This window comes from Rhipicephalus microplus, unplaced genomic scaffold (genome assembly GCF_043290135.1).
Source record: "Rhipicephalus microplus isolate Deutch F79 unplaced genomic scaffold, USDA_Rmic scaffold_21, whole genome shotgun sequence".
Classification (NCBI taxonomy): domain Eukaryota; kingdom Metazoa; phylum Arthropoda; class Arachnida; order Ixodida; family Ixodidae; genus Rhipicephalus; species Rhipicephalus microplus.
The window spans coordinates 8,194,283-8,221,856 of NW_027464594.1; the positions used below are offsets into that span (position 1 = coordinate 8,194,283).

At 47.9% G+C, this 27,574-nt stretch overlaps 2 protein-coding genes across 13 annotated transcripts in view; one reads left to right on the top strand and one right to left on the bottom strand.

The window, feature by feature from the left end:
* The window catches only part of LOC142785328 (uncharacterized), a 147,256-nt gene that overhangs the window by 32,129 nt on the left and 87,553 nt on the right, over positions 1–27,574 (top strand). For 2 of the 6 annotated variants that reach the window (XM_075883787.1, XM_075883788.1), the window contains exon 3: positions 4,326–4,493. The exons of 3 other annotated variants lie outside the window; for them this stretch is intronic. In XM_075883787.1, the coding sequence (XP_075739902.1) occupies positions 4,326–4,493 (168 nt within the window). Of the gene's footprint in view, positions 1–4,212; positions 4,494–27,574 lie in introns of those variants that run through there. One more of the 6 variants, XR_012888916.1, reaches the window with a different exon arrangement.
* On the bottom strand, positions 1,011–26,350 carry LOC119170315 (uncharacterized). Of its 7 annotated transcripts, XM_075883781.1 has the most exons (4): positions 2,960–11,029; positions 2,576–2,850; positions 2,343–2,503; positions 1,011–1,396 (listed from the first exon to the last, which is right to left on the bottom strand). In XM_075883781.1, the coding sequence occupies exons 1-2, from the start codon at positions 3,066–3,068 to the stop codon at positions 2,624–2,626; spliced, it is 336 nt and encodes a 111-aa protein (XP_075739896.1). In that variant the 5' UTR covers positions 3,069–11,029; the 3' UTR covers positions 1,011–1,396; positions 2,343–2,503; positions 2,576–2,623. The 7 variants fall into 7 exon arrangements, with proteins under 7 accessions (XP_075739896.1, XP_075739892.1, XP_075739894.1 ...); XM_075883777.1 differs by having other exon boundaries at positions 2,343–2,850; positions 2,960–26,350; XM_075883779.1 differs by having other exon boundaries at positions 2,576–26,350.

Consider the following 27,574-nt stretch of genomic DNA (forward strand, 5'->3'; position numbering starts at 1 on the left):
TAGTATGTATAGAATCACTGATACCTTTGATGTCTCCGAGTCATCCGTGTCTTTGTGCTTGAAACGGGTTCTTGACTTTCTCTTTAGCACCAGTGATGAAGTGATTGCTTGGCCCAGTGATCAAGAGCGGGCAAATATCAAAGCAGGCTTTGCTGCTAGGAGCGACGGCAAAGGTCCGAGGAACACTATTGGGTGTATTTATGGTAGCCACATAGAGATTCCGCACCAGAATGAATCACCGGCATCCTACTACAATAGAAAAAAATTTCCTTCAATCATTCTTCAAGGAATCTGCGATGCAAACAGCCGTTTCACTGACATTTTTGTTGGTTACCCTGGCAGCGTACACGACGCACGTGTGCTGAGAGAGAGCCCCTTCTACGGCACTGCAGAATCTAAGTGCGCCGGCGATTATTTAATAGGGGACGCAGCGTACCCGCTCCTTCCATGGCTAATGCCTCCATACAAGAACAACAGGGTCACGTTTGAGCGCTACAAGCGAAAGTTCAATAAGAGGCTCAGCCAGCAACGCGTAGCTATAGAACATGCCTTTGGCATTTTGAAGCAGCGCTTCAGGCGGGTATATCTTGTGGATGCAGGCACCATTGATCAGTGTTGCCTCATTGTCACAGCAGCATGTGTGCTACACAGCCTATGTAGCAGAAGTCGCGACACATTGAGCAACTTCGAGGATTCACCGAGGGAAGACGACATTGAAAATGACAACGATGGAGCCATCACATGCACTGCAGCTGTTAGAGAGATGTGTAAACGCTGACGCAAGAACATTGCCGAAACGCAGTGCTGAGACTTCAGGTTGTGTTTTACATGCTTGTGTGAACTACTTTGCAAGAACATTGCCGACACACAGTGCTGAGACTTTTAAATGTTTTGCATACTTGTGTGAACTGCTACGCAAGAACATTGCCGACAAGACTTGAAATCGTGTGTTTCACACACTCCGATTTTCACCTTCCTATGTGATTTGTACCAATGCCATAAAACGAGACTTCATGAGAACAAGAAGTTTATTTTTTTGCTTCATACGCTGTCACAAAACGTTCCAGCAGGGCCATTTTTTCTGTGTGTCGAGCAGCCCTGTTTTTTTCAATCTCTTCAAGCTCCTGCAGCAGCTGCACCAAAGGCGGATCTTTCGCCTTACGCTTCTGCACTTCTGCTGTTTCCTCAGCACTAGACTCCTGGCTGGCTGGGGCTGCAGCTTGCACTCGAGCCTCTGGTTCTCTGTGAAAAAATATATTGTATAGTAGTGGTGCTTTTACCTCTCTTTGATGACCAAACTTACGTTTCCTTGTCCTCTCGGACCATTTTGCACCCCTGTGTATAAGTCATGATTGGGCTGACATGGTGTTGCTTATCCATGATGTCTGCCATCTCTCTGAAAATTGAATGCAATTGGCATCAAAGCATTAGTATGTACATGGCAACGTGCCTTCCGTCACCACTTCCACTCGCACTATAAAGAAGTTTAGAAGAAGATAGAGGCTTGCAATGATGTGATCTGTTGAACAGGAAATGTCGCTTGAGCCAAAGTTATCACAAGAGGAAAGACAAGCCAAGCCCTCTTAAACTTTAGCTTCAACATCATTCTCTTTCAATTATCTTTCATGTTAAGGCAGGAGAAAGACAATGGGAAATCAGCCAGTTCGGTTTATTATTGCATCCATAACCGGCAAATAGTGCAACAGAGGATCTCTGGGCTGACGTGTGCAAACAAAGTAGTGCTACTAGTGCATAATGGAATACAAATTATGGCCGGACCACACGACTTGTAGGAACCATAAGTGCACCCTATAGTGGTGCAATCGCCTGTCTACAGTTCCCATAACAAGGATGACAAAAATAGCTGAAGCTCCAGACTTGCTAGAGACTCAGACTTTTCTAATGCTTTAGCGTAATGTGACTTTGGGCGACTGGTTGCATGTGGTCTAAAGAAATGAGAGAAAGAGATGCATGATTGCTACCTAAATTAATTTTGCACAAGCCCTGCCACTTTAAAAACAAAAAATTGGGGTTTTCAAAAACATTTTTGATACTCCTAACAGCTTTTTTGTAGCATGTAGGTTGTTTTGCATGATAACTTTTTTGGGGGCACATTGGGGTTTACTGTAGGGCATATTTGTTCTGCAGAAAAAAAATTCAGTAAGGGAGAAGGCTGCTTCAATGAGCTGGTTCGAGTGAAAAGAAAAACCACTTGATTGCGTGCCACTGCGCAAGTTTTTTGTTTTCTTTTTCTACGCATGAAATAGAAGTTGGTTATGGACAGAATTACGCACTCAGAAGGAAGATATAATAAGCACTGAAAACTTGCTCTTCAAACCTACACTCCACAGTTCCGCTGCCGCACTTCCGATTGTTTTTTCGGGCTCTTTTGTAGGCTCTTTCAAGTGATTTCCACTTATTCGTCACTTGGAGCACACTCAGGGAGCACTCGAATTCCTCATTCAGGGCATCCGTCATGTATAGGAACAACGGCTTTTTGTTCCTGTGAGCAAAAAAAAAAGTTAACAAAGTAATGCACACGGGCTTATCGCCAACGTGCTCATCACTGCCTCACCTCAGTCCTCCCTTCTTGCCGATGTTTCTGAAATTCTCCTTATATTTTTCAATAAAAAATCTGGTCTTCCGACCGCTCCATAGAGCTTCTTCCGAGGCGACGCGCACGACCCGGAGAAAGCACAGCAGCTGCAGCAGCGGACGCCTGCGTCGTCGGCTCAGCATTGTTTGGCGGTGTTGGCTGCGTTGTAGGCATAGCCGGCATGGCATGCTCGTTTGTCGGGTCAGCATTGGCAAGACGACCCGACGCACAAACTACCCGCACTTGTCTCCCATCTGAAAAAGGCAAAACAACAACCACAAAAAAAAAACAAAGGGTAATGAAGAAATGTCCTCGTCAGGCCAATGAGCGGACAAATGGTCCAGCATGCTTTTCCAAAATTACCTGTGGTAGTGTAGAGTTCGGCGTCGCCGTCAAAGACGATAACTCCAAACTCGTCCACGATGGGAAAAATTTCGGTCTGGACACCGTCGATGTCCGCGACCACCAGCATATTTGTCGTCTGCTGGTCGCGTTGTCGTCTGCTGTCTGCCAAGCATGCGCGGGGAGCAGGTTGTGTGGCTGCACCCAAAATGCTGCACCCTCGCGATGGGAGGTTCAAGGGTTCGCGGCACCGCGGCAGCACCTTACCTGCACCCGCCACAATCGAGGACGTTGGTGCAGGGGGCGCCGCTGCACCTTCGGGAATCGAGGACCTAGGTGCAGCGCACCGTGAAAAAGTACAGAAGGTGCAGAGAACCTAGGCTGAATCGAATAGACCGAAGCAAAGAGGTTTCTCCTGCACTTGAGAGATGGCGGTTTGCTGTACAAGGCGCTAAAGCCCCTAGAACTTCGTAAAGTAGCGACACTCTCCTCCTCCGCTCTCATTCCTCCTCGGTCTCCTCTCCTTCGCACTCTCTTTTTTAACACCACTCCGGTCTCCACAGGTTTCCAAGCACCTTTCGTTGCACTCGTTGCACTGCCATTTTGCACTCTTTCAAATAACTATACGAAATTATTGAGGAATACAACTGTTTCACTGCCCCATAGTGTACCATGGGCGTTAAAATCCCATGCTAAAACAAATGGTTCTGGGAATTGCGCCGTTAAGGCCTCAAGTTTTTGTAAAGTTACACGTCCATGAAAGGCAACGTAAACAGGGCAGATGGAGATGGTTTTGTGCACTATGATACTAACTGCTACAGCCTCAAGAGAGGTGTTTACTGCGATGGCTCGAGTGGGAATGACCGCTTTTACAACGACGTCGACTCCTCAGTACAGTCGGTTGGCATGTTCACGATCCTTTCGAAAAACGTTTGAGCCTCTCAGGAAGTTTGTGCTTTTTGGACCCAGATTAGTTTCCTGGAGACAGAAAGCGACAAGCGCGAACGTATTGATAATGTTTTTCAGGTCACCTAGATTGTTAATAAGGCCTCTACAATTCCATTGTGTAATGAAAGCCATGGTGATAAAGATAGAGGAAAAAAAAGACGTGTGGTTAAGTGACTGTGAAAAATGTTGGTGACGTGTGTTTGTTGGGGACAGATACATATCGTTAGCGAGGGCTGTAACCATTCAGGTTACAGGTCTCTTTTTTTGGTTCAGGGGGATTTTTTTTCTTTAGCACGCTCCAGCGAGCGCTGCTCTTTTGGCTACAGTGACGCCATAGGTTTTCGATCGACCTCCATAGCCATGCCGGAGGATTGAGAGCTAGGCACCGAGACACTTGTCTCGCACCTTGGTGTTCGATTGAGTCGTGGACGCTGCACAGATGAAGTCTGCAAGCCCGCTTGGATTGATGTTCATGGAGTAGCAGTCGCTGCTACCGCCAAGGGGGCAGGTGAAGGTACTACAGGACCACTGACCTTGGAACCTGTAGGCTCCAGAGGCCGTCGTGGTGCTGCCCTCTGCTGCACCACGCTAGCAAAGCTTCTCCAAGGTAAGAGTCCAAGCGTCTTCCTCTCTTCAAAACATGAAATTTTCTCCTTTATGGTGATGAGCGCAATCACCTCCTTCTCCTTACTCCAAAAAAGGCAGGAACGAGAGTAGGCCGGGTGATCGCCTTGGCAGCTGACACAACACAAGGATGCTTTACAGTTCTCAGACAGGTGGTCATTCGGGCTGCACTTGGCACATGTGGCTTTACCTCTGCGTGACTGTGATGTGTGACCAAACCTTTGGCACTTACAGCAGCGCCTCGGGTTCGGTATGTAAGGTCTGACATTGATCTTCAGATATCCTGCGTCTAGTGGGCTGAGGAGATCACTGTTTCCAAAAGTGAGAATGATCTGCTCAGTTGGAGCTGTTCGTTGTTTCTTCTGAAGGTGATGCATTGTACTTCGACTACATTTTGGTCTTGGAAGCCCTTGAGGAGCTCTCCATCACTGAAGCTGAGGAAGTCGTCTTGTGAGATGATGCCGCTACATGTGTTCAGAGAGCGGTGTTCACTGATCGTGATTTTAGTGTTGCCGATGGTGACCAAGTCATATAACTTTTCTTGTTGGACTGTGTTCGTTAATTCAATGAGGAGGTCTCTGCTTGTCATTTTTGAGGCTTTGCAGTCTTTCCCAATCCCTACATCTAGAGATTTGGACACAATGAAAGGGGAAAGTTTGCGCATGCTTGAAGTTTCTTCACTATGTAGTACGTGATAATGAGGAAAGTGTTCCAAGTCGGACCGGAGGGTAAAATGAAACGGTACTTCGGTGCGACCTCTCTTGGGAGGCCGATCTGGAAGTGGGGGAAGGATACTGCCATAACATGGTTTCGAAATTCAGCGGCAGTGGTAGCCACAACCCACCACCAAGTCCAACATGGGGACGCTGTAGGTTTAAGAGCCTGCAGGCGTCAGCTATACACCGCCACTATAACCAAATATATATACCCAAGGCTGGATATGCTATACAAGGTTACCCATGCCACCAAAAATGTTTGAAGTAACTGGAAGCGAGGAGTAGACACAAAAGATCAAAAGTGACACAAAAAAATCAATGCATATCCACGGAGTGAATGATGATGAGTGGGGCGAAGCGCTGGAGGGTTTCATCACTAAACCGTGAACCATCCGTAAATATCGCCCACTACATCATCAAAGACTTGACAAACACTGTATATATTTATACAAGAAATTTTATTTTTCGTAAGTGGTAGCTATATATTCTTTTCGTTCTCTCTTCATTATAATGGCTTTATGGACCATGAAGTGGTGGATCGGTAATGAGGAGTAGTGGGCAGTTTGCAAAGGTGGAACTATAGGCGGTCACATATAAACAAGGAATGAACACAGTGGGACAACCTATGGTTCCTTAACGCGCACCTGGATACATGTACACAACCATCTTGCATTTCATATTGGCTACTTCTCAACAGTACTTGCTGTATGGTCGGTGAACTGGTGAATTGGTGATGGGGCGTAGTGGGATGTTTGCAAGGATGAAGTAGTGGGCACTTGGCTAAGGCGAAAGTATAGGCGGTCACGTACATACATATCAAGGAGGTTATACTAAAACTTCTGGAGTGGCGGTCTCGCTTACGCGCCCATGTATTGAGTGAAGCCGCAGAAACCCGGCGGTGGCCATATCGCTCAGGGCACAAGGAGGCGGCGTTTGCCTTGTGCCGCTGTAGTGTCCCTGCGCGCTTGCAGCCGTGCGTTCCGTTATAGCAATGAAAGCACCTGTTTTTCGTGGAGAAGGGGGGTAAGAAAACATTGTAGTGACGTGACTATTTATTTCTTGATTCTTGCCTTTTGAAGAGTATCAGAAAATGGTACACTAGTATATACGAGTTCGCACTGTTTGTTTACACAGTTGCCTCACTACAGAAGTGCCGCGGGAGCAGATACAGCGGAAATCAATTTTGAGGGAGTAAAAAGTTGTACACAACGCTAGCTGGTGACAAAGATAATATGTAACATATAATACAATAAATGCAACAAAACAGATGTTGACAACGGCATTAGTGCAAACGGAATGTGCAGGGAATAACTATGTTTTTATTCACTTGTCACGCATACTGCGCCAGATACCTGATAAAGACTAAACGAAATGTTGAATCTCGCAACACAAATACAGTAACACTAACAACGATCGAGTTACATCAAACTGAAACACGTCAAACAATGTTTTCCACTTCAAAGATTTTTGAAAATGATCTCTCCAGTTAGCAATGTGCGCACGCTTTTGTTGTATTTCGCCTGATTCATTCCCTTCGAAATGTGGTGAATTCTTGTTCTGATGTAGAGGCTAACAATTTTCTTTGATAGGCTATAAATATGATTGTCAAGTGGGTCACAGTCGAGCAGGTGAGGTTGCAGCTGAACAAACAATGCTTTTTCAAACATTGCTGTTACGACATCGACCAAAATGCTTTCTGATCTTGCATTAGGGATTTAAGGTTCTTGCACTCATGCTGCAGAATTCTAAGTTCCTTTTCTGCAATACGGCAGATCTCTAAAACATCCTTCAATGGAGCGACAAGTCCCACTCGGTTTTTTGCTGTTATGAGGTCTGGGAGTTCACTTGATGCTAGCACAGCACAACACTCTTCACAACTGGTGACAGCATGCACCTTACGAGCCACAAATCCCGCTATGTATGATACAACAGAACTAGAAACCGCTGAAAGGGTCTGAGGGAGATCTACACAATGAGTGTAATCGTGCTCGTCACCCCAGGGTTCCAGAAGTGATGACCTCCTGTGTGATGTAACTGCTGTTGGCGACTCGACAAGGCTGACAGCAGTTGACATGTTTAGCACAGTCGCCACACCTCGGCTGCAGTTTCTAGCGTCAGACGACATTACATCAGTGTGTATGAGGAGGTGCTTATAAGCGGCTCTGAACTGGCAGGCTGTGGAGTTGTTGTTGTATCCCCCATTTCCTCTCATACAACCAAAAAAGGTTTCTAAATGATCTTGTGACATCTTGTGTGTCAAGAGGTGTGTCATTTTCTTCGTGGCTACAAATGCACCAAAAAGGGCATTGACACTTTGCATGCAAGTGATAAGGCCAACGAACCCCGTTTTCTTTAGTCCATCTATTACTGGTCGTCCACTTACATTCGTCAGCCCCCTAATGTACTCTTTGGTTTTGTGGAAGAATGATTTCCAAAAAGCTGCATTCTGTTGCCGCAGTGGGGCTTTGAATGATCGCGCCATAGGGTTCCTCGAGTTTAGTATGTCGAAAAGGCGATCAAAGATTCGAATGAACTCTGCTGTGGCATGGGCACCTTGAAACTGGGAGAGCTCTAGATTAGACTCGCAAAAATCGAGTGCATCAGCAACAGATGAACTGAGGGTCTGAACACTCAGACCTTTCATTTTTTGTTTTACCCATTCCAGATGGACTTTCGTCAGCTTGTTTTCGAGGTGCAACCCCTCTTTTTGTTGCAAGGCCTCAAGAGCTTCAATCTACGACCACTTGACTTTGGGCCCTTGAATATCAGTGAGATGGCTTACTGATCAGAAGCAGTTACGTAGAAGCTTTATCATGTGGCAAGCATCCAGAATCAGGAATACTTTGTTTGGGCAATCTTCTGAGCACTGGAATCCCGGTGAACGGCAGCGGAGATCAGCCCCAAGAAAACTGGCCGTAGAAAAGTTTGAGACCGCTCAATCAAAAGTAAGTGATGCTGCTACGACGCCTATTGAAGTCACACGCGAAATACACTTTTTCGTCAGCTGTGCTCTTTCGGAACCAGAGAGAGAATCAACGAAAAAATACCCAAGGGGCACCTTCAACCTGATATTCAGTGCCACCAGCATAAAAACACAAGCATTCGTTGCTTCGGGAAGGCTGTCATCTGGCATATCCATGCCAAGGTCAACATATCCGAAAAATTTATTGCCCACAAATCGAACATGTTCTTTAATAGACATGTCAACCATTATGGCAGCAATCAGTGGCTCATCTCTTGCTTGTACTATGTTCTTGATAAACTCAAATAATTCAGAGGTGAAGCCGGGATCACCGTTCACTGCTTTGTACCATTCGCGAAGAGTGCACTGGTTTGGCAGAGCGTTTATGAACTTCGCTTGCACATAATCATAAGCCCTTAAAGAATAATAGTGCAGCGTCAGCACAAACGCTCTTAATTCTGGGGAATATTTGTTCGTCTCTTTGTTGGCTGTTTGATAAGCTGCTGAATATCGGGAGAAAATTATGCTTGGAATACTTCCAACCCTTTCTCCGATAAAAGGTTCTGTTCCTTCAGTTGGTAGATGAAATTCTTAGAAGTATCAATGCGTTTCGAAAGTCTTCGTTTGTTCTGCTGCAGTTTCTTGATCTTCTTTTTCATCTGTTGTACCTTGTTCGCCGATACACGCACTTTCTGCCTGTACCACTCCTTCGTGGTCTAAGATTGCAGGGTGGATACCTCGGCAGCTTCATCAGTGATGGGTGCTTCAGGCGAAGGCGTTTCCCGATTTTTCGGAGGAGCTCGTTTTCTTTTTTTCTACGTAAGGAGAGGCATATTGCAAATGCGTCAGAAATTTTGGTATTTGGAGCGTCGTGCGCATGCAGCAATGAGAAACTGAAAATCCCAGAAATGCGAAGCTGGTGCTACATTTGCTACTTTCGAGAAACTAAGCGCTCACTTGTACGAAGCTTACTCACTGGTTTTCGCAGGTGCGCCGGAAAAGCTGCAAACACGGTAGGAATGCTACCAGCTCATAGTCGCGTTGTTTGCCCTGTCCTATCGAAGCAGTCTGCTTCAAAGTGCTCGGAACATAAGACGTCATTCTTCTTCGGCGTCCAACCTTCTCGCCTCACGGCGCGCTCACATGCACTGCGCAATCGGACGTCTTTGGGAAACCTGAAACATAGAAATATGTTTCACAGTGTTTCTTCGGTGCCCGGACTTGAAAGCGAAATATTTGTACAAGCAAATGCATTTGTAATCGCAAACATATATGAGGGAAAGCGAGCGAAGCACGCCTATACTTACATATGGAAAGTTATGCCCGGTGTTTGTTCACGCGATTCGTGCAGCCAAATGCCGCCCAAGAGCCCACCATTGTCTCGAGAAGTGATCACAGCCGTCTCCCAGAGCCGTCTTGTCCGATTAAAGGCACCACACGCAACATCACTTGCAGAAAAAGAACGCAAAAGCCACACACGCCACAATGCGCCCGTTCGCTTACTGCCCTGGGCAGTATGGCGGTGCGTCGGCGTCAGCAGCGGAGCGTCTCCGCCACTCCAGAAGTTTTAGTATAACCTCCTTGATACATACATACATATACAGCAAAAGCTCGTTAATTCGACACCCGTTAATTTGGAAATTCGGATAATTCGGACGGCTCTATTGGTCCCGGCCAAAGTGCATGTTGATCTATGGGACCAAACCTTCGTTATTTCGTCGGAATTCAGCTCCGCACCGCTTAATTCGGACAAATGCTGACGGCTGCTGCTACACAAAAGTGTGATAAAGCAGCGCTGGCACCACTGAAGTGAAACTGAAACCTGAGTGGCATCGCCATCATCATCAACTAGTGGGGGCGATCGCAGCGTCACCGAACGTCGGCGTCTTCTTTCTTCTCCACTCAGCGCCTCCGACTCCATTTTCCCTTGTGTTGTAGTGTCGGAACTATCTCTTCTTGCGGAGTTCTCTTTTTCTTCCATTGTGACCGTATTTGCATGCCACCACCATCGTGCGCTATCGCGACCATCGGGAAGCCGGCTTTCTCCTCTTTCCAAAGCTGCCAAAATGGCGGCTCACGGTCAACAACTTGGCGCGTTTGCGCGGCGTGAACAACACCGTTTCAGGGGCTTTTTTTCGCACTTTTGGGCAACTAGCCTCGGCAGAAACACTATTTGCGGGATTTGTAGCGCACGTTTCGCTGTAATATTTTAGAACAAGGAAGTTGAAGGTCTGAAGATTACGAAAAAAAATAAATCAGAAAATCGCATATTTTGACCAAAATCGGCACTTTACTTGCCGCGCCCCCCCTCAAGCCTAGTGGTCGGCGGCTCGCTTTCTTCCAGCGCTGCTTTGCGCTTCGGCTTACATCGACCCTTCGGTACTTGTTCTTCCTTGCAAACTTCCATGCTCGAAAGTCTCGCTTTTTCAAGTGATCCATGGCGGACTCAGAAAAACGTAGAAACGCAGGGCAAGTGCCGATTATCGCAAGAGCTCAGCGAGTGAGGCCAATCAGATGTAGCCAATGGCAGCCTCGGTAGCCTACCATGTGACCAGTTGAGATGCCCGAAGCGGCTGCAGCTTGGCTAAAAACCGACTTGAAGACGACTGTTTTGTGAAATTTCTCGCCAAAATACGAAACTAGGAAGACGCCTGTACACTAGAAGGAGTCTTGATCTACATCACCGAACAAACCGTGATGGCAGACGTCATTGTGTTGCAGAGTGGTGAATTTTCAAAAATAGCGCGGCTACTCAAGTGTGCACGTGCATGCGGGTGACAGCTTCTAGAAACAATATGTGCTGGTGCAGAATCGACCTTAAAGCTTAAATGCTTTTCTAGTTACAAGCACGCTTATGGTACACGAGGCTGGATTTTCGGGTGAAGGCCTTCTCGCATACATCACACTTGAACGGCCGCTCACCAGTGTGGGTTAAAGTGTGCGTTTTCAGCGTTCCATAGAGGGCGAACGCTGCAGGACATATGCGACACACATACGGCTTCTCGCCTGTATGAGTGCGGGTGTGTCGAGTTAGTTCTGAGCTAGTAACACTCTTGAAGCTGCAGAGGTTACAAGCAAACTTCTTCATACCCGCATGAATGCGCTTGTGCTGAGCAATGGCCCCTCTTGAGGTGAAACTCGTCCCACATAAATCGCATTTGTGCGGCAGTTCGCCAGTGTGGGTGATAGTGTGCTCTATTAACGCCGTCAAGGATGTGAAAGTAGCAGGACACAGTTGGCACGCGTACGGCCTCTCACCGGTATGCCTACGAATGTGCAACTGGAGATGACACTTCTGGGTAAACTTTTGACCACACTCATCACAACCATACTTTCTCTTTCGTGAGTGAGTCAGCGTGTGGCGTGTGAGTGCTCCTTTTAGGCCGAACTTCTTGCCACACTCCTCGCACTGATGCGGACGTTCGCCAGTGTGGGTCAACAAGTGTGCATTCAGATTTCCCCTGATCGCGAAGGTTGCATGGCACGACGAGAATTCGTAGGGCTTTTCGCCAGAGTGCGTGCGCCTGTGGACATTGAGGTTAGCTTTCTGAGCGAATTTTTTCTGACAGACGTTACAAGCCCAGCTTTTTACACGTGTGTGAGTCAACAAGTGTCCTCGAAGCTCCGAGCTTGTTTCAAAAACTTTCTCACACAAGCCACACTGCGAGGAGTTGTTGGTCGCATCCTTGCCGTCTTTTTCTGCGTTGCACACTCTGGCCTTGCCAGGGACCTTGTCGCGTTCTGTCAAAGCGGCAGACCCTCTCTTCTTTTTCACAACACTTGGACCAGCGGCGACTTGATCAGAAGTGGATGCTTGTTCGTTTTCTGCCATAGCTGGATGCCTTGACTAAAAGGCCAGATCGTGAAGTTCCATCGACAACCGGTTACTACAACCAGCCCACGACGAATACCAGTGTTGTCGCAAACAAGACGCATCACGTCATTCACACTGCACACACCACGCACATATCCCCAGTTTCACCGTCCGTAAACGCACACTACACGCCACAACTAACACGGCACACTTTCGAAGACGATGCTGCTGTTCCCCTCACAGGGCACCACGTGTGTTCACTTCTCCGACATAAACAGCCAGCCAGCGTGCACGTTACAAGCCCAGCTTTTACACGTGTGTGAGTCAACAAGTGTCCTCGAAGCTCCGAGCTTGTTTCAAAAACTTTCTCACACAAGCCACACTGCGAGGAGTTGTTGGTCGCATCCTTGCCGTCTTTTTCTGCTTTGCACACTCTGGCCTTGCCAGGGACCTTGTCGCGTTCTGTCAAAGCGGCAGACCCTCTCTTCTTTTTCACAACACTAGGACCAGCGGCGACTTGATCAGAAGTGGATGCTTGTTCGTTTTCTGCCATAGCTGGATGCCTTGACTAAAAGGCCAGATCGTGAAGTTCCATCGACAACCGGTTACTGCAACCAGCTCACGACGAATACCAGTGTTGTCGCAAACAAGACGCATCACGTCATTCACACTGCACGCACCACGCACATATCCTCAGTTTCACCGTCCGTAAACGCACACTACAAGCCACAATTAACATGGCAACCTTTCGAAGACGATGCCGCTGTTCCCCTCACAGGGCGCCACGTGTGTTCACTTCTCCGACATAAACAGCCAGCCAGCGTGGCAAATATTTCATCACGCACTTTACCACACAAACAAGATGATCTCTGACACATACCACAGCTAATGTTGTCACTGTGAGATCAAGATTAAGCTTTCAATAGGAAAAAAAAAAAAAAAAAACTTGCCCTAAGCACCGACCGACTGCACCCCACTCAGCCACCGGTGGGAGTCGCCAAAAGTCGCCAATTCGCGACTTTGGGAGCTACCTTCGCTAGTGCAGAACGATTTTTTACTACTTTCTTGTTCGAATTCAGCTATGACATTTCGAGAAATGATAGTTGAATGAATGATCAAAAGTGCTTTTAAAAACAATATCTCAAAAGTGGAAATTTTTGCAAAAAATTCGATTTTTTGACCCACATCTCCCCTTAAGGCCAAGGATGGTCTTTCTCTTAAGGGGAAACGTGGGTTCTAAAATGAAGGTTGTATATTTTGGAGCGAACTGAATGATTTTTACCAGTGTTGTTCAGTTTTTCTGCCGATTCCAAATATGCAGTTACGTTTTGTATACATGCATTATAACAAAAAGATACAAAGTTTTTAATAAAGAAATTAGATTTCTTACAGGACCTAGCAAACACTTCGCTTTATGAAAATTTAAAACTAAATGTATATAATTATAATTATAATTATAAAACTAACGCCACGCATGCGTGAGGAATCGTCTACGGCCACGTTGACGTTATCAGACGATGTCGGAGCTTGCTCCCGCGATGCAGTAGCAGCACCATTGGGCTTTCTATTCCTGCCTTTCTTCCGTGAACGGCCAAAATGATGCTTCGACCGGAACTTTTCCGCACGGCCAGGCATAGCGAACCGCACCAAAATATTCTAGCACACTGACCGCACGAACACGTTAGCGATAAGACACCATTGCAAGAGCGATACCTTTTCAAAATGGCAGAGCGATAAGACACCATTGCAAGAGCGATACCTTTTCAAAATGGCAGCTGACACTGCGATCAAATTTTCCTGGCCAATCGAGAAACGCCATTTTGGTCACGTGCGTCAAGCAACCAATGGAGTCGCGTGCAGCGCGTGGTTTCGCTTTGCTTTTTTTTTGCTTCCGTGTGGGGCACATGGTTGCTTTCTGAAAACAAGAGAAAAGCTGGAAACGCGACCTTTCAAACAAGACCAAAATGGCGTTGGTGGAGCGCGTAGTTCGCGTGCTGTCAGCGGTTGAAGTAAGGCTAGTTTAGACGAATTTAAAGGTCCGCTTGCGCGTAGTTGCTTTTTTAAATCTCTTAGAACTCTGGAAATAAATAGAATTTCGGAGCTGAAATTTGCTTATAGATGCAGAAGGGCCTCGGGAACGCAAAAATGATGAGTGAAAATGCGATTTTTCGGCTGATTTTCGACATTTAAGTGCCGCGTCCCCCCCATAAATGTTTAGCTTTCAAATAAAAAATGTTTCTTGAGTGTTTGTAGTGATTTTTGCAATGCAAGTTGAAATGTTTTGCCTTAAGTAAACTTCTCTCTGTGCCGCACATTGCTGCTATTGCGTTGGGGTGGCGGGGCATGTGAATCTGCAGGTATTGCAGCTTTTACCCTGCTATCCTCACTATGTATGATACTTTTCCTCTTTCCTATTCGACCTCTTTGTTCAAGCTGTATTATTATGTATTGATTATGGTGAAATAAACCAAATCTCGAATAAAAAAAATCTTAAAACTCGATTTGGCAGAGCAGCAGCCGTCAACTCGGGCAGCGTGACGGGCCTCGCCACCTTCGGTCGTGCATTCCACGGCCACTTTTACATTTCGCAGAGGGATTCTTGAATGATTAAACATTGCAAAAATGCACTTTCCCGAAAATAATTTTTTTTGCTGTTTATTGCCATTTTAAAACCCGCGTCTCCCCTTAAAAATTACAAAAGGTGGCAGCTTCCATCCGTCCGCTGTAACAGCAAGCATGACCGTGCACCACTGCTTTTCTGCGCATGTTGTTCTAATGTGCACACTCCGCACACCTTTGTTTGACTGTTGTGCTATGCGGTATATCGAAGTTTAGCAACATTTCATTGACATTTGCAATTTGTGAGAGCAGAAAGTTCTTTTCGTGCTGGATCCGGATTACAAAGCAATGAAAATCTCTTATCCTCATATGCCGTGGGTAGCCGCTGTCACAAAGTCGTATCTCTTCTGCAAGACAGTAGACTTTGGCTCATAAAGCGTGTGGCCCATTCATTGCTCACGCAGAAATCTTGCGCCGACTCTCCTGCCTGAAAACTATGCACACCTTGTTTTCGATAAACTCGATCAATACGGCACACTCGTGCGTGGAGACCATTGACGTAGTCGAGAAGTGCAGTCTGTACTTGCGGACATTTTCCTGTCTTAGGCCCACGGAAGGCCTCACGCGTCTTGTTGGTGACCTTCAGCAGTGCATGCTGCCGTTGCTAGTACCCGACACAAAATTATCTCCAAAGTGCCTGGCAGCGGCTTTGTTGCTGTGTTCTAGTGCATGGTCAATCACCCTCAACATGAAGGCTGCCAGGTAGCTTCTGTACCACCCCGTCGTGTAGAACGACGTAACAAACGTTGCACGGACTAGCACTAACACGCTGAGGCCGAAACATGTACTTGCTACTTGCGGCTTTGCTTGGCTTATATTTGGGCTTTGTGCGATGACAGTATGCATGGTACTTAAGGGGAGACCCTGCTTCGGAGATAAATGTTGCTTAATTTCAAGCCGATTTTTATGAAACTTATGCACCTTATGTATTTTGATATGCAGATTTCAAATATGCAATTCTTTTTTTGGTGCATTATATAGTTTTCGAGATATCGCATTTTTCAGGTTCCTTGGAAGGAGGAAGTCTGTTTTTTTTACTGTGATAGTTACAAAACAAATCAACATACCACTATAATCTAGAATGATGGCTGTATGCAATAAAACAAACATGAATGTTCTAAGCCCATTTGAACAAAGGTTATGGCATGTCAAATTTTTGGAAGTGAAATCCCAGCTTGACATGAAATCGTTAAATGTGATTTTTAAAATTATGTCTATTACTTACAATATTCAATTCAGTCTTATTTCAATCTACATTAGTTTACCAAGCTGTCAACACAAGAATTAGAGTAATATCATGACCAGAAGCTGAAATATCGCTTCTCCTAAATAGCAAAACCACCAAAATAGCCATTTTGAGAAAACGAGGAAAAACGTTTTAAAAGTTGTTTATTAGCAGAAAAATAGTGTAAATGTCACTGAAGTCATTCAAAATGACCCAGGTGCATAATCAGGATGCATGGAGTCTTTATGCTTTTTTGCGACATTTTTTTTCAGTCCTTCTGATGCTGCATGCCTCTTCGTGGACATGGCACTCCGACGTTTGTCTTTCTCTGCTGTTCGCATCTTGCCAGTGTTGGTTGCATTCATTCCAAGTTCTTGCAGAATTGATGCTGCAGAGTGTTTGTTTCCTGCATTGAAACGCAACACAGCTTCAGCAACTGCTGCTTGCACAGCAAAAAGGGAAGAGTGCTGCTCTTTGGAGATCAGACTCCAAATAACTGAACGCAAGCTTTCATTCGAGTTTTGAGTTTTCCCTCTTAGACATCTTTGCAGCAGACTCCTGTCAGACAGACGTTCGTAAACAGGCAATAATGCCTCTGCAACTTCTTTGGGCAAGTTGTACTTGTGTTTTGGCTCGTGCATACCTTTTGCCTTTGCGGCATTGTGCCGGCACCAAGACTGCTCGCCTGTGGGGCACAAACTGTGATTCGAGCTTTCGTCAGTGGATGTGATGTGATGGTACGTGGCCATCACAGCTCGCTGCATTTCATCCACATCCCCTTGATGTGACTTGAGCGCACGACCATAGTAGGTGCTCAGTCTGGTGATGAGGTCGGCAGTGAGTCGCCCCTTTCCTCCCAGACTGCGGCCTTCGGTTTTCTGCTTTTGAACTAAGTTCCTCAGAGCCGTCCCCATTCGCTTTTGCACATGATTTGTGCAGTCTTCTTTCTCTACGTCAATAAAACCATAAACTTTGGCATCCCTTATAGCATTGTACGTTCTGCTATCGCCGTCACACAAGACTGTCGTATAGCGGAGATTGCGCCGCTCAAGGGACCTTTCAAAAAGAATGAGGCCTGCTTCTACTTCCATTTGCCCAGATTTACAACTGGTGTTCTTCTGGCAGCGATGAGCATCTTTCCATTGCTCATAACCCTCGCTACCGGGTTTCAGTCCCACATCACAGCCCAAACAAAAATTTGAAAGTACGACGTAATCGAGAACATAACCAGTGAAGAGTTCAATAACTGCTCCGACGCCAATGTGCGAAGAGTGACCCCGGGTCATCCAGCTCCCATCAAAACACACTGCAATATTACCACGGTGACCAAAGCACAAGTTCTCGTAGAGCGACGACACTTCATGCGCGCACTGCTGCATAGCATCTTCAGCTGCTCGCGTAGCAGCGGGCTCCAGCTTATTTTTCAGATGCCGCTGAAAAGTCTTTTTATGCATTGCGCGACTGCTCAGCCCCATTGCGGAAAATATGTCGTTCATCGCAGTTTGGCCCGTTACCAGTCGAAAGCATCGCGCGTCCCGCGAGCATATTTATCGCAAATGGTCTTGATCTTACCGAGTGTTCCACTCGACGCGAGCTCCAAGCATCCCCAATATCGCCACAGTTGTCGCACACCGCGTGTAGCTTCACTGCCAAACCGTACTCACGATCTCCACGGGTTAGCTTGACTTTTCCTCGGCAGATGTGACAACGCATAGTTTGAAGAATAAGATCATTGACAGCGTCAAGTTGGACGATGGTGTACGGAGCTGCAGGTTCCGTTGCCACAGTCTCTGCGCCGCTTCGTCGGCTGAAGTTTTCGATCTTCCGCGCGGTCGCTGGTGTTGATCCAAGCTGTCGAAGCACTTTTTGCTCCCGTGCATGCGCCCCCCGCACTTCCTCCTCGGTCACGAGTGCAGAATCTAATCTCGCATCACCAGCGTGGGTTGCGAAAGCATTATCGCATTGCAAGGCTGGCGTTGATGAACCGCCGGCGTCCGTGGCATGGCCAGGCGATGCTCCGTGAACAGCTGTCTGCGACGATGCCGGGTCCTTTGCACGCACTTTTCCCCTTCGTCGTTTACGCCCAAAGTGGTGGCGCGTATGGAACTTTTTCGCACCGCCAGGCATGATAAACTTCGTGCGCCGATCAAGCGAGCAATCCACAGAGCGGCGAATCGAGCACAATGGCGGTAGGCACACGCTGTCCGAGTCAAAATGGCGGCGCACGATGGCGGCACTTAGGCCAATCAGAGGACAGAATCCTGATCACGTGCCTCATTTGACCAATGGCAACGCGTGAAAGCTCTTTTTTGCGGGTGCTTTTTTCTCGTTTCTCAGGGACGCACAGGGTTGCCAAAGGATAAAAAAAAAAGTGAAACGCAAGCTATTGAACAACACCAAAATGGCGCCGATCGAGCGTAGCGTTGCCAAGCGGCGCGCGATCAAAATGCAGGGTATTTTTGCACATTTTAGAGAGAAACGCTCGTAAAACCGCATCTTTAGATCTTGATAACAGGAAAAATATGCAGAATTTGGGAATCAAATTTTGTAGAAAGGTGCGGAAACGCGTCAGGAACACGAAAATTAAGAGAATGAAAATTCGATTTTTGGGCAGATTTTCGGCTTGAAAAGCCGGGTCCCCCCTTAACACATAGCATCCCAAGAAGGCGTGCCGCCTAGCGCGTAACGCATGGTACTTAATAGATAGCATCCCAAGGAGGCGTGCCGCCTAGCGCGTAACGCCTTTCAAGGCACTAAGCGCTAGACGGCCTGTTCATCACACTTACCTATTCTAGCCTCTGTAGCATCGTACATAAACTCATCAGAGTTATTCAATCATACGAGTTGCGAAACTTCCCATAGGCTCCACGTATCAAAATCTGACATGGCGTTGGCAAAAATGGCCAAATTGAGCAGATTGTAGTGCCATATTTTGACAGCAAAACTAGCTAGAAAATGCATTATTTTGTTATTTTGCCTTTAGCAAGATTGTGAGTGTTGCCGCATTCTGTCGTGTTTGCTGAAAGGAAGGCCAGCTCAATGGCCTTCATCTCAACGTTGACTTTATGAGCCGAACAGTTGTCCACAAGAAGCAGGACTTTGCGGCCACAGCATTCGAACTTATTGTCAAGCTTCCCCAACCAGTGCGCGAACAGTTCCCCCATCATCCAGGCCCTTTTTTGGCCGCGTAGTCCGATGAAGGGACTTGAAGCAGTGAGGACTTCTCGATTTGCCTATCACAAACAGAGGCAACCTCTCTGTCCCGGTCATGTTCGCAGCAACCATCACAGTTATCCCTTCTTTACTTTTCTTCCCTCTCGTGCACTTGTCGCCTTTATACGAGATAGTTTTGACGGGCAGCGATTTGAAAATTAAGGCACTTTCATCCGCAATAAATATGTCCTGCGGAGAATACTCCTTCATGTAGCCTTGAAGCACTTCGGAGTGCCAACCTTCACACGTTTTCATGTTGACGGCATTCATTTCACCCGACACAGCACGGAAAACGAGGTCGTAGCGCTCGCGAAATTGGTGCAACCACCCATCTGAAGCAGCGAAGTCGTCGTAGTGTAGCTTTAGGGCGAAGTCCGCTGCCTTTGCCAGTATGACTGGGCCACTCAGTGGCATGTCCTGCGAACGCATTTCCTTTATCCAAATGAGAAGCGCTTTCTCGAGGTCAGGATACTTAGCGGGCCGCAACCTCCTCCTTTTGCCCGCAACTTCTGTCTCTAAGGCGTCTTAAATAGTCCTCCTATTTTTCATATAAGTAGATAGCGTCTTGCTTAGACAAGATTCCGGCGTCCACTTCCCACAGAATATCGGCTTTCTCCTGAAGTGTTTTGGCATTGTTTTGCTGCGGGCACACATCATCAAATCGGAGCAGCAGAATCACGACAAATGGGAAGCTACTACCGGCGCTACACCAACAAACGTTAGCCGAGGCCTAACACGAACACAAAGAATCTCGACAGTCGGAAGCTACTTCCAGCACCAACAACCGAGGTGTACGACGCACACCCCAGACAGAGACTGCAGAGAAGGCTGGGTGAAGCTACGACGCACCCGTGTGCTCGTCATGCCATCTGTCGTCAAACAGCGACAATTGCACAGGATTTTCAAAGGTTCAGAGATTGGCGCTTAAAAAAAACAAAACAAATCTTGCAGGTTACGTAGGACGGAGAGAAGGCAGCCGCTGAGAGAGAGAGAGATGTGGGGGTGTCACAGGTCCCGTTAATTAGGGAGGCGATCGCCGGGCTAATTCCAAGGGCCGAAGTATCGGCCCCCTGAACTGCACCACGAAAGCGTGGACAATTTAGAAGTGGTCCTATTTGGCGCGCCAGCGAACGCCGGCTGTGGCCCAAAGAACAAGTCAGAGCGGAGAGTTGATAAATAAAACAAAATGATATTCTCAATTATGGCAGATCAAAACGATACACAAATATGCACGCTCAACAATAGTTGAATACGATATGTCACCAATCAATCAACGTACTACACAGTACAATCAGCCACACTCGAGACAACGGGCACAAACAACGATTCGTACTACAATGCAATCGCATGCATCGAACAACCAAGACACTTAAAGACTAAAGAGTTCGAAAACTTATTCAGTCCAAAGTCCTTGGAACAAAAGACTGAATAATACTCTTCCGAGAATCACTCACTCAAAGTCCAGCGTTGTTGTCGTGTCGCTGCCCCCGAAGTTTCTCTTCCAGGAAACCTCGCGTTTTCAATTGGCCACTCTCCGAGCACCAAACTTCTTTGCCGGTAACACGTCAGCTTCCCACGCATTGCGATTGCAGGACGCGTCTTCGCTCTCTGGCAGTAGACACACTCTTCTGCTTGTAGCACGAGTCTTCACCCCTCAGGCGGAAATGCTCTTCATTATCTCCTTTGTCACTGATGACAAAAGGCTTCGCCCACACGGCTGAAAGACCCTACGCACACCAGCGCAACATTCCTTCTTCTGCTTTGTTACTAAGGACAAAACCTTCACCGACAGACACGGCGAAACACCCTACGCACTCTGGCGCGAAATTTCTTCTTCTCCTGATCTCCCATCTCTGCTGCTCGGTTAAATACCCTTCGCGCTAGATTCCAGAAAATTCTCATTGTTTCCGTCGGCGCGATGAGCAGCGAAGGCTGGGGGAAAGCGCGAGACGTTTCGAGGGCCGTCCGCGACACATGACGCAACTTTGCATCACCACATCCCTTTCCCTCGAGAACCTTCTAGGGCTTGCTTGGCTGCCGATGTGAGGAGGTTAGTCGGCGAACTACGCTTCCGAGGGGAGGAGAAACGGCGCGCCTAGGGAGTCTTTGGATGTTTGTTTTCTTCTTTATCGTTGACCTTGAGGCGCCTCTCTGCGCTTGGTATCGTTACTATCGCTATAATTCGGTGGCGCGTGCTTTTTCGGAGTGCTCGTTTGTGACAGGGGAGGAGGGGACGAAGAATAAGTGGCGCTATTTTCTGCACTCTGGCCTCCGTGTCACTCCGTATCACTATTGAGAATTGAGACTGAGGGTTCTACTAGGGCGTTGCCCTGGTAGAACTCTTCCTTTTCTTCTCTTTTTATTGCGTGCTCACGTGCAGCCCCGCCCTGCCATTTTCGGGCGTCTGATGCGCAGCATAGCGTTTTCCACCAATGTTTTCCCGCAGTAAACTGAACATCTTCTCGGGGCTGCGGTGTGGACGTTTGTGTCTAGTAAGTAGAGCCAGTGCAGATTTGCTGTGTGCCGGATTTTATTCCATCTGGGTAGGCGAGTTCAAAATTCTGGTCGATGCTGCCTAGAAACTGCCGAAATGCTGCCTGGAAACGCCCCGACCATGCTGCCAGGCTTTGCTTGTAACGCTGGAACGTTGTTGTCCTTGCCACCGAAGCGCAGGTCCGATGAAGATGAGCAGACTGCTGTGGAAGCCAGTAGTTTTTCTTCCTTCATTTTCACAGTCGGAGAAGCAGCTCCCTTTGACACATCACCCGACTTCGCAATTCATGCTCGTTGGAAACAGGCCAACAGCTGTGAGATCTTCCTGGTACACCTGGATGCGTTTGTTGGTTGGGAGGTATGATCCTGTCAGTGCCCGTGCATTTTTGATGTTTTCGCAGGGTTGCAACAGAGGGCGATAATTATGTCATGCCTTGATGATCTTGATACGTCAATAAGAAGTAATGTCTAATGCAGAAGACAGGAACAGTGGCAAGTTGTAATGTCATCTTCTTTCACAAGTTCTCGACAGCAGGTGGAAGAGGTTCATCGCAGTAGATGTCTTGCCTCCATAGACGTCTGTGTCCCTCCTCGTCTGATATCGTAGGTCTGCCATCACGCGACAGGTGTCTTGAGATGCCGCAGAGAAAACACGTAGTCTCTCTAGGCGTTGAAGTGGGAGGTGGCGATTATGACCACCTCCCACTTCACTTATGACCACCTCCCGTTGGTGCTAGGGCGCACAGTAGATCACCTTGCGTCACGATGTTCGTTGCCTTGTGGGTTTCAGACGCTCTCACTGTAGTCGTTTCTTCGTGTGACATTGGGTTCTTCTCCTGGTTTTTTTTATTTTATCTTCAATGAACTTTGGGATTGTGCTTTTCTTTTGATTGAACTGCAGAATGCGCGGTGTCTGTGTTGCTCTTGGTGTGCTTTTGGTACTGTATCGCCAAGTTCTCTAGTGATGTGCACAAAAGCTCGCAGTGTGGAATGGTCGGTTTCTCTCCAGATGGCATGCCGAGGCTACAACCAGGCTTGAACAGGATATTCTCGTATTCATCCTGTTGCCTTGGCATTTGTTACAATGACTCGTGGGAAGTAGACTGGTGGTTTGTTGATCGACGAGATCTTTGCGCCAAACCTAGCCATGGCCACCTTGATGACGGCGTTGTATCTCCTTCCAGTCAGGTGTGTTTCATCGGTGCGTAGCTTCATATCCAGGCCTTCAGCGTTTCCACGTTCGTGAGGTTAGGGTACGTGTAAATGGTCGCACCGCAGTACTTCCGCGAACCCAGCAACTCACGATTCTGTCTACTAGAGGCGAGTGCTTGAAGCTTCGGCACGATGTCTAGCACGCCAGGTGCTCGTGGTTCACTGCATTCGGTGATGTTGTGGCAGGTTGTGTCCAAGCGGGTAGCTCCCATAGCGTTGCTGGATCCACCACTCGCACCCGCGTGCATTGGGTGGTGGGTTTCGAGGACGATAAAGCCATCTAGTGTGCGTGCGTTTATCAGGGATCCTAACCTTCTGATGGCTTTTATCGTGATCTTGTCATGGTAATCCGGAGCGCCCACAACTTCGTCGTCAAACTCCTCACTGTCGAGGGCGTCGGGGATCTCTTTGTTTAGTGCGGCGAGAGCCGAGTCCTTGTTGAGAAGCCTGTCGATGAGTTCCTGGAAGTCAGCGGAAGACGGTACAGTGTCTTGCAAGAGGACTTGGCTGGCCTCGAACAGAAGTCAAGTGATGGCACTGCGAAGGATGCCTTAGTGTTTGCGTGACCTGTTCATTCAAAGAGCGTATCGTTGCGAAAGATGTCGGCACCCACATTTAAAACACCCACATATCCCTGGTAGAACCCTCCCTTCTCTTTTTATTGCGTGCTCACGTGCAGCCCTGCCCTTTCCTTGCTTCTTCGCGCGCCTGGTGCGGAGCATAGTGTTTCCCGCTAACGTTTTCCCACGGTAAACTCAACAGTCACGTATTTCTCAGGTCCGAACGGCTCTGACCTCCACAGTGCACCAACGTCAATCAGCAAGGCCACATTTCTGTCGTGAGACTCTGAGTCCCTCTTTCTAAGAGCTGCCTTCAGTGCAAGTAGGCAGGACTCTAGTATGACAGATTCACCCTGGTGGCGCATCTTGGGGTTGATGATTTTTATAAACTCCACAAGATAGAGGCAGTGTGTGTACACGAGATTGACGGTGCAAGACTTGTTGATCGGGATGGCGGTGGCGAAGGTTTGTGTCATGAGGCCGGGTGGTAGTCTGGGCTGATGGCATGCATCACGGCTGGTTTGACTGGCAGGTGGTGGGCCATCGTCTTTGCTGTCATGACAGTGACAGTGTGAAACATTAGCACCACTCGGGACAGAGTGAGCTCATCAGGAGCTACATGGCCCTTCTTTAGGTTTTACATTTGCATCAGCTCATTGACCTTGGTGGCACTTTCTTGATGGCCTTCTGCTCTAGGACCTTGGCAGCAGTCCCGACAGGGTCAAAGCCTTGATGTTGAAATTTGGTCGTCAAGGCTTCCAAGTCAGTCTCTGACATCTCCACCTTGTCCACATTCCGCAGAAAGCGCCGAATCTGCTTCTTTGAGACTTGGCACACACCATTGGTCATCATAAAAGTGGCCCGGTCAATGTAGGCCTCCATCGATGCGCCCTCCGGTGACTCGGGTGCCGGTCAACTATCTGGTGGTGTTGGGTTAGGCGGCAGCTCTCCACCTCCTCCCTCATTGCCTTCACTCCCTGAGGGGGCACCCGTGACGACAGGCACGGTTTCTTGCTGAGTGGGCACGTTTGATGGCCTCTAAACCGGGACCTGCTGCGTTGGCCCATGTGTCTCTTCTTCCATGTTCTCTGCCCCTTCCAACCCTTCAGTTGGCACCTTGCCTTCTACGCTGGCCATGGCAGCTTCCCGCTTTCTCCTCCCTCTCTTGGCTGACTGGCCTCGGTCAACACTGGCCCCCCTGGAAGATGCAGAAGAAACTCTGCATCCACTTACAAAGACTCCCTCTCGAGCTGGCACGAGTCGCTGGTCTTTCGGTTCTCACCTGACTTCTTGGTCGGAAGCCATATCACTTTTCCTCTTGACCTTCAGCAGCAGATGACTCACTCCGAATGACATGGACCGCGACAGCCAGAATGGAGGGGGTCTTTGTGTCGGCGACAAGTGCCTTTAAATGCCATACAGCTTATGAATGAAGCTGCAAATGCTGGACGCTGGTATTTTCATGTAAACATGAAATTGCCATTTAGATTATAGTGAGCAAGGCCTTGTGGCATGATTATTCAAGGGCTCAAAGTAAATAAAACCAGCTGGCTCAGGGTGCATTTGTCATCGTGATATAGCCCCGTCAAGAGCGCATTTTTCGATGATGATTGACCCCTCTGTACAATCGGCAGAACAGAGCCAATTATACAAAGTTGCATCAAATCATACAAAGGCTCAATCTGACAACCGTAGAAAATTTATGCAATAAAGGGCAATGGATAAATATTAAGTTCATGCTGCAGGAAAGCCGTTAAGGGCTGGGTTGCTTCCCACAAAGTGGGGAATCCACTTGCGGTGTGGTTCGCAAGGCCATATGTGCTAAATAGGAACATAAGTTTATGCAGTCTTGTCGTGCCAACCAGGGCTTTTTTTCAGCTGTGAACCAACAACTGAAGTGGCATGACTGTCTGTATTTCTAGCAGCAAAAATATGTTTCTTTGTCGCAAGCATGCGTTGATGCTCGTTGGATGCTTCAAGTCGACGCAGAATGACTTACCTTTAACAAAAGCAGCACGCCAGGCCCCCGTGGTTTTTATGTACGTGGCCATAGGAGATGGCACTGGCAGTTGGGCATTATTAGAAGTGTAACATTTTTTTTGGTAGTTTTAGCGTTTCGTACAGTCAGTGTAGAAGACACAGCTGTATTTTGCCGATTTCGTCGAAGTGAAGCTTAACAAGAATCTTAAAAAAAAAAGGACGCATGAAAGCAGCTATGGGCTCGGTACGAGGGGGCTGGCATAGCAATCCGACCAATGAGAATACGTTCAACGTTACACGTCGCAGGGGTGCCTCCGCATGGTGATGCCATGGTATGACCTCACACTGAAAACCTACTTACTCTTCCTTCTTTTTTTTTTTGCACTTCCTTCTTAAAGGTGTGAGAATATTCTACATTCGTGTGCTTGCGGTGGTCTAGTGGCTAAGGTACTCGGCTGCTGACCCGCAGTTCGCGGGTTCGAATCCCGGCTGCGGCGGCTGCATTTCCGATGGAGGCAGAAATGTTGTAGGCCCGTGTGCTCAGATTTGGGTGCACGTTAAAGAACCCCAGGTGGTCGAAATTTCCGGAGCCCTCTACTACGGCGTCTCTCATAATCATATGGTGGTTTTTGGACGTTAAACCCTACATATCATACCGTATAAACGCGTGTAAGGGCCGCACTTTTTTTTTCAAGAAATGAGGGCCAATTTTCAGGGTGCGGCCCATACACGCAACGTGCAATTTTTTTTTTTTTTGAAGCAAAAGAAAAAAACGTACCAGCTAGCGAACGAAGAACGTTCATTGCAGCATACGGCATATGTGCTTAATCATCGTCGCTCAACGAGTCCTCAGACTCGGTGTCCGAGATGGTGTGTTGCGGAGCACCGTTCTCCCACAAGCAGTCTTCTTCCGCGCCATCCAAGCTGTTGGATATACCGGTGACTTTAAAGCTTCGGGTCACAACGTCCGTCGAGACTGAGTTCCACGCCGACAGTACCCAACCGAGAACAGCCGCAAGCGGTGCCCTCTTGAGCCGTCCGGTTGGCGTCTGCTCGTGGCTGCCACTTGCCATCCATTCCGTGTAGAGCCTTCTGAATTCCACCTTAAAAGGTCGATTAACGCTGACGTCCAAAGGCTGCAGCATTCCAGTGAGGCCGCCCGGAATCACGGCCATGTCTGTGCCGACACGGCGCAGCTGTTCCTTCACCTTATCGGTAAGGTGACCGCGGAAACTGTCTAATACTAAATGTGACCGTTTGGCTAACAGCGCTCCTGGTCGGTTTTGCCAAACACACTTCACCCAGTCGAGCACCAAGTCATCGTTCATCCACCCCTTTTCTTGGGCTCGAACTATGACTCCCTTGGGGAACACTTCGTTGGGAATTCTTTTCCTTTTCAATACGACTGTCGGGGGTAGCTTCCGCCCGTCCGCGGTCACACAAAGCATCACTGTGCAGCGTTGGCGCTCAACGCCGGTGGTCCGCACAGCGACGCTCTTTTTGCCTTTCAGTCCGACTGTGTAGTTTTCCGGGCAGTCAAACCACACAGGAGTTTGATCTGCATTCCCTATTTGCGGCAGTAGATAAGTATGTTGATAGCGAAGGCCGATGACATATTTGTGAAAACTAAGCACCTTATCGGTGTAGTCTTCTGGCAGCCGCTGGCACAACGTGGTCCTTCGCTGAAAGGAGAGATCCTTCCTTTTCAGGAATCGTCGCACCCAGCCAGCGCTAGCCTTGAAAGTCCCGGCTGGTATATTCTTCGCACGTGCCAAGGCTAGTGCCTTCACGCGCAGCATGTCTGTAGTTAGTGCATATCCATCGTTCCGCACTTCTGTCACATAGCGGAACAACTCTTCTTCTTGTTCCGGAAACTTGCATGGCTTTCCTCAGAAAGCGCGCTTTTTGCTGTTCGTGTTTTCCAGAGCTTCCTTTTGTGCGCACCATCTTCGAACGCACTTTTCGTCGACGTCGAATTTTCTGCCGGCGGCACGTTTCCCGTGCTCGAGCGCAAACTCGACCACCTTTAACTTGTAGCCAGCCGTGTAGCTATTCAGGTGCTTGCCCATCGTGCTACAACGTGAACGCTCGGCAGAAGACAAGCACGAGAGACAATACGGCGTGCACAACTCCTACAAATGGCCGGCTGAACTGCACAAGTTGGTGATGCTGATGCCAATATCGAGAGCGCATTTGTATAGTAGTGCGAGGCACGAAGGATAAAATCCCGGTTTAACCTTTAGGTAACGAACGTATGAACACTAATCAAA

Bases quoted from the DNA above. Each gene is read 5' to 3' on its own strand.
- LOC119170315 (XM_075883777.1), bottom strand. From the start codon at position 12,020: ATGGCAGAAAACGAACAAGCATCCACTTCTGATCAAGTCGCCGCTGGT.